Source organism: Euphorbia lathyris, chromosome 1 (assembly GCF_963576675.1).
Source record: "Euphorbia lathyris chromosome 1, ddEupLath1.1, whole genome shotgun sequence".
Lineage (NCBI taxonomy): Eukaryota > Viridiplantae > Streptophyta > Magnoliopsida > Malpighiales > Euphorbiaceae > Euphorbia > Euphorbia lathyris.
Window position 1 is genome coordinate 139839852 of NC_088910.1, and position 6260 is coordinate 139846111.

A 6260-nucleotide genomic window follows, 5' to 3' on the forward strand; every position below is an offset into this window, starting at 1 on the left:
AGAGGAGTAGAGCTTGTTGTGATCCAGCGGTCAAACGCCGGATATCCAATGACGGACAGCGACAGATCAGGGGTGGCAGAGGCAGAAGCAGAGCGGCTGGTGGAAGTGTGTAGCGGAGAAGTTCCTCAAAGTAGCAAGATGACAAGACAGATCGAACCTTGAGTGTTCAAGGGTCAAAAGGGATTCTTAATCATTTCATTTTATTTTCTTTCAGTTGACTTTAGTTCTGATGGTACGTAGTTTTATCGTACCTGGTTTGCCCTTTTCTTTTCCTTTTTAAATAGGCGTGTTAGAAGGAAAGAGGGGGACTCGGATAATTTTCATTTTTCTCTACTTTTGAATATAGTTTTGTAAGAAGAAAAGGAGAGCTTTCATGGAGTCTCTGTATGTAGCAAGAACTTCAGACTGGTCACTGCTCAGTATGAGTGAGTAGTCTCTTTTGAATGGGCACGGCCTAGTCGAGCCGGTAATGTAAACTTTATTTTGTTTTCAATGAAAGTTAAGTATGTTGTCAATGTTGTGTTTATTGAGGTTTTAAACCTGTGCTTCGGCATTTATGCATGTGTTAGATGGATGTTAGGACACTGTTTGCATCTACACTGATCACTCATTAAATCTCACAACAATCTATGCTGACCAGCTTTATGGTTGTGCAAGGGGTTTTCTTAGATAGAAATGCAGTTTCATTCTTAGTGCAAGAAAGAACGTACCTTTAGGACGCTAAAGGTTCTAGTAACTCTTAGGAGCTTAAGAACACACGAAAGTTGACTTAAGTAAACAATTAAACTGATACTCTGGTTGCATTGGCGCATTCTCATTGTTCATTGTAATGAAGTAAGGCTTTGCACAACCTGTTCGATAGTGCCTAGCTCGTTCTATCTTTTAAATCTGTTATATTTTCATCATAATCATTATTGCTTTCAGACAACCTGTTCAAGTAGCCAACTTAAATCAAATCAACATAAAAGAAGAAGACATGTTTGTCCACACAATGTTTAGCAATGATTTCTAATATTATTTTGAATCACAATCCCTGTGGAGACGATACTCAACTTATCACTTTATTACTTGTATCTAGTGCACTTGCTAGAGTCTCATTCGGAGATAACAAATGACAATGAGTATTTTGTTTATTATAAGATGATCTTCAGACGTTTGCTATCGTCAATAAAAGTGTACATTTAATGACAATATGATTGTCGCTAATTAATACTCTTAACTGACAAATTAGATTTTAATGTGTCAAAAATTATGACAAATATAACGTCATTTAAATTTTTCAATTTCAGTCTTATATAGATATTCACCACATTAACTGTATTTTTTAGGACGAAATATAAATTTGTCAGTTAAATATATACTTTCTATGATGATATTAAAACTTAAGTGACAAAAAAGGACGCTCGATACAACGTTAACAAAATTCTATAATTTTGATATTGTATTGAAATTCGTCACTTCAACTATATATTTAGATGACAAATGATGAATGGTGTCATTTAAATGTTTAGTATTCCTGACGAAATAAAGTTTAATGTGACAAAATATTATAATAATAGTGATAAAATAAGCGTCACTAATACAAATCAATATAGTGACACATGTTCTTGTTCGTCATATAAAAGTAAATTGTCAATGACAAAAGAAAAAAAAATCGTGATATATATATATATAATACCACGCTCATACCGTGACGATCATTGTGACAATCAATTTTCGTCAGCTATTACATATTATGGCGAAAAAATATTATTTCATGACAATTTATGTGCGTCATAAAATATCAAATTTCTTGTAGTAAAAAAAAACCATTGATGACTAAGGAGAATCAAATTATGATCTTCTAGTTTCAACAGATGCACAAGTTACGACCAGCCTATCTTTAGCTTTTGATAGCCACACTAGAAAGTAATATAGTAAAGGAAGAGAATCAATAGTATAATTTCTCTATTAAAAATAATATAAACAATTTACATCGATAAAATTATGTTTATAATAATTAACATATAGAAGAGATTTTCAAGGTTGTGTAGGGGCTTCGAGACGAATATAGTCATACATGACACCGTACAATGGGCCATTATCTCTGGTTTGACTTAGAAAGATAGTATTACTTCCTACAACAAGATTATTACACGGCACATTTATGCTATACAACCAATACATCCCATGAATTCCATGTCTTGCTATTGCATTATCTTTCCCTATCAATCCCGTCGTAAAAAGAGGCTTTACAGCATTCTGGTTATTAAATCGAACCTAATCAGTAAACAAAACAAACACAATATTTATGTTAGTACCGCTAACAATGCGCTGTTACATTTATATTATAAAAAGAAATTTAAAATCCTAATTGGCTTTGAAATAAAATATTATATACTTGAATTTCAGACATGGCAGCTGATGCTAAGGCCAACTGAAGAGTGTAATTCCCAGTCTGTTGAACAACTTGAAGTGGAAATACGATCCTTTTTTCCTAGAAATGAACCAACACACATATATATAATTAGAACCAGCCCTAAGAAAGTTTAATCTATGTTGAACGGACAAATAAATATTATTTCTAAAACATAACCTTCACAATGTGTCTCCAAACGAAAATGGACATAAACATGGACACGAAAAGAAAAAATGCTACTAAAGAGTAATATATGTGCTAACATGGAGTTTAATCCAAGGATATGAACAAGTGAAACAATTAATTAATATACCTTATAACATGGGCGAAGAACCAATCTTTAGTGTAATTACAGACACCAACATTATAAACAAGATCATTTTTTGGATATAAATCAGTATATCTTTCCCACAATCCGTACTGCCTACATCTGTTCAACAAAAGGATTAGTAATTTTAGTAGACGAGTCGTAATCAATTACTTGTCTGTTGGATGATTAGTATATAGTTTGTTCATCAGTGTTGGGCTGGTGTCAGGCACATAGAATTCAGCAGCAGAACGGTCAGGAATTCCAATGCTCCACAAAGTTGGACCATTTCTTGGAGGAACATATACAAGTGAACCTAATGTTGTTGTATTTCCTGGTGTAATGGTGATATCACAATTATGCTTGAAATCTCCAATTACACCAGGAACCCAAGCGTACAAACTATAGGTCCCAGGTCGAACATTTTTAATCACGAAATTGCCTTTACTATCAGATCGAGTCCAAAATTGGTAGCCCTAAAACAACATTGATAACCCAATTATGTAAATAATTTCACCAAAAGCTTAAGCCAAAGAATATATTTTATTATAATCACTCACAAGATTATATACCTTAGCTTCGAATTGCCAAGAGCCAGGAAAACCGGGTGCAGCTAGTCCGACATAAGCACAATCAGCATACATCGGTGACTTCTCACTCACATATTTATCTCCAACTGTTAGCTGACCCATAACAGTCCCTCTTTGATTAGAGGAAGGAAAATCTTGAGATTGAATAAAATCGTATGGCCAACTTTTCTCTTCTTTTAACATCTATATATACAAAAAAAAGTAAGATAATGTTTTTATAATGATATTTATACCGAATGAGGAGGGTTGCGGTAGGTTTGTGGCGGCCAGCGTAAAACTTAGCCACATCTTATGACATGAACCAAAATATATTGTTCATGTTAGCCGATTCAGAATCATTTCGGGACTAAGGCTTTGTTGTTGTTGTTATTTACAACGAATGTGTAGTGTATTGACAGATACCTGTGCTTTAGCATCGTTCCAATGCGCGAGAGGATCGTTCGTTGGGGAAATAGAATTAAGATATACGAAAACAGGACCCATAACTTTCTTCCATGCTTCTCCATTTCGGTATGATGTATTAAAGTCCTTCCCGACATAATGGATGCTTGTAAACATCTGCATTTTAATTATATTATTAATGTATCTCATTCACATGGAACCCCGATAAAATTAGCTACCAGACATTAAATTATAGGTTTGACGCATGAATGAATGGATATAGAAGTTACGAACGTTCATGCAAATGGGGCCACAATGGGAGGTAAGGTCTTGTCTGACGGGCCCACCAGCATGGAATTCGTGGGAGGGAGAAATCATCCAGAAGCCAACCGGTGGATCATTTGATATCCACCCATGCACTTGGTTATGCTGGTTCTCTAGTGAATATTGGTACTTGTCATCTACCTGCAATATTATCACAATATATATTCATTATATTAAACTAAAAAACCACTAATTCTAATAACATATATTAAGTTTTACCATTTTTATAAGTAGCTAGAAGTTAATATTTTAATAGTATTACCTCTCCTTTGAATTTTGGATCGATTGGATTAGTCAAGAGAACAGCTTCAGGATATGCAAGTGGCTGACCGGTGGTACGGTCTTCCGGCATCGGCATCATCCGTTGCTTATCATCTGACACCGCCATGAAGTGAAACCTGTACATAATTGCATTTTTTTTATTATCTTAATGCATACCTAATTATTTACAAATTAATTTAGGTAATTTAATACGATTTTCCATAATTACTTCTCTTTTTGGAGCTTAAACACAACTCTAATTTGATCAATGTCAACATCAGGCCATCCTTTTAAACGTTCCAATATTGTATACATATACAAACCTGGACTTCCACACCTCACTATATACCTGCATCAATTGAAATTTCATTAATATCATTAATTTGTGCCTTAATCATAGTATTACAAAATATACATTACTTATTTTAGTAAAACTGACCTCTTGTCTACATTTAGAGGAACCGCGGATTTATCCTTTGGATCCCATTTTTTGGAGAATGAAATCTCTACCTGTTGCTCATCTTCCTTTATGATTTTAAAATCAGTGGTTTGTACCCTTAAGGAAAGAATAATTTAATTACAATTTCATCAGACATAATCAATTTATCTATCATGAAAATAATAATTAAATAATTTATATGTCATATGGGTTAAATTACTTGTCAAATATGTCAGACCCTCCAGGTGTACTCCAAACCACATCCCAATATCTGCACATAAAAAAATATTGTGTAATGTAGTTAGAATTATATTTCAAAGAAAAACATATAAAATGTTATTTATCTAATTAGTTATTGATATATGTAAACAAATTCTAAAAAAATAAAAATTGAATCAACATTATCGTTTACATAGTACTAAATTAAATATGTTTAAATATGTACCCTCTATCATCTTCTTCATGTTTTATTTCAAGTACATTATCGATTTTGTTGTACTTAATTCCAATGACATCACCACCAGGAGAAGCAAAAGTGACTTCAACAAGTCCATTATCAATCACAACCTGATACAAAACATTAAAAAATATTTAAGAAAGTAACCAGAAAATATATTTAAGATAAAAAATATTACTTCTTACACTACATTATATTTCTCATTTTTTTTTATTTCAATACAGAAAAGTATAAAAATACACCCTTGTAATTTCATTGAGTAGATGTATGTGATATTTTTTAACAAAATTAGAAACCAAGATAAGAAGAGATATAAGATAAGTAATGATTACTCGTTGTTGATCCTTTAGTACGTGAACTTGAACCCCGGTAGGAGAACTACTATTGGTCGTCCTTGAAACATTACTACAAAAAATTTCCAAAAATATGATATTAAATTTCTCATCAGGTAAGTAAAATTTAGGATAGGTGGATTTATGAAGTGTAATATCAACAAAAAGGAGAAGAAACAGAAAATGTTTAAACGGGCAGAGATAATAATAAGAATTATTTTTGGGCTTTAACTATCAACTTAAATTTTTAATTCAATTGGTTCTTTGACACAAACAAGATTTATCTTCTTTGTCCATGCTGTGAAGTCTTCTCATATCATAGACGGCGAAAAAAATATTCGGTACGATAGTGTCCTAAAGTCAAGGATATCCTATGCATATATAAGCTCACAATACATTCAAGGTTCATCAATAATAATTAAAAAAACTACATAATTTTATATTCAATGATCAGGGAAGAACCTCAATTCGGTCTGGACAGAAGAGGCAATGAAGAAAGAGAAGCAAAAAAAGATTATAAGAACACACATCTTTTTCTTTTGTTTTGTTTTGTTTCCTTTCTGTGAGAATAAAACACAAAATAAAAAAAAGTTTAAAAAGGCAAAATAAAATAGTAAGTTGCGTTGGAACATGATAGAAACCACAAAAAAATTACTTAAAATAATGCAATTAGTTAATAGAAAACAAAAGACATACATTTCTTGTTACCAATGTATGACAAAACAAAGGTGGATTTGAAACCATAAGTAAGTTTTTTGTTGGAAAAGACAA

At 32.4% G+C, this 6260-nt stretch overlaps 1 protein-coding gene across 1 annotated transcript; it reads right to left on the bottom strand.

Annotated features, from left to right (window-relative positions):
* Positions 1-2019: 2019 nt before the first annotated feature.
* On the bottom strand, positions 2020-6036 carry LOC136219697 (probable rhamnogalacturonate lyase B). Its single transcript, XM_066007187.1, has 14 exons — positions 5952-6036; positions 5490-5562; positions 5146-5267; positions 4921-4971; positions 4701-4817; positions 4491-4610; positions 4263-4398; positions 3971-4141; positions 3698-3853; positions 3278-3478; positions 2880-3181; positions 2712-2828; positions 2381-2468; positions 2020-2259 (listed from the first exon to the last, which is right to left on the bottom strand). Exons 1-14 carry the CDS (start codon positions 6017-6019, stop codon positions 2020-2022), a joined length of 1962 nt encoding a protein of 653 aa, XP_065863259.1. The 5' UTR covers positions 6020-6036.
* Positions 6037-6260: the final 224 nt, after the last annotated feature.

What these genes read in the sequence shown, in the direction of transcription:
- LOC136219697 (XM_066007187.1), bottom strand. Translation starts at nt 6,019, where the DNA reads ATGTGTGTTCTTATAATCTTTTTTTGCTTCTCTTTCTTCATTGCCTCT. An exon ending in GGAACGATGCTAAAGCACAG is followed by an intron (nt 3,479 to 3,697) that starts GTATCTGTCAAT and finishes TTGTATATATAG; the next exon opens with ATGTTAAAAGAAGAGAAAAG. An exon ending in CTTGGCAATTCGAAGCTAAG is followed by an intron (nt 3,182 to 3,277) that starts GTATATAATCTT and finishes ATGTTGTTTTAG; the next exon opens with GGCTACCAATTTTGGACTCG.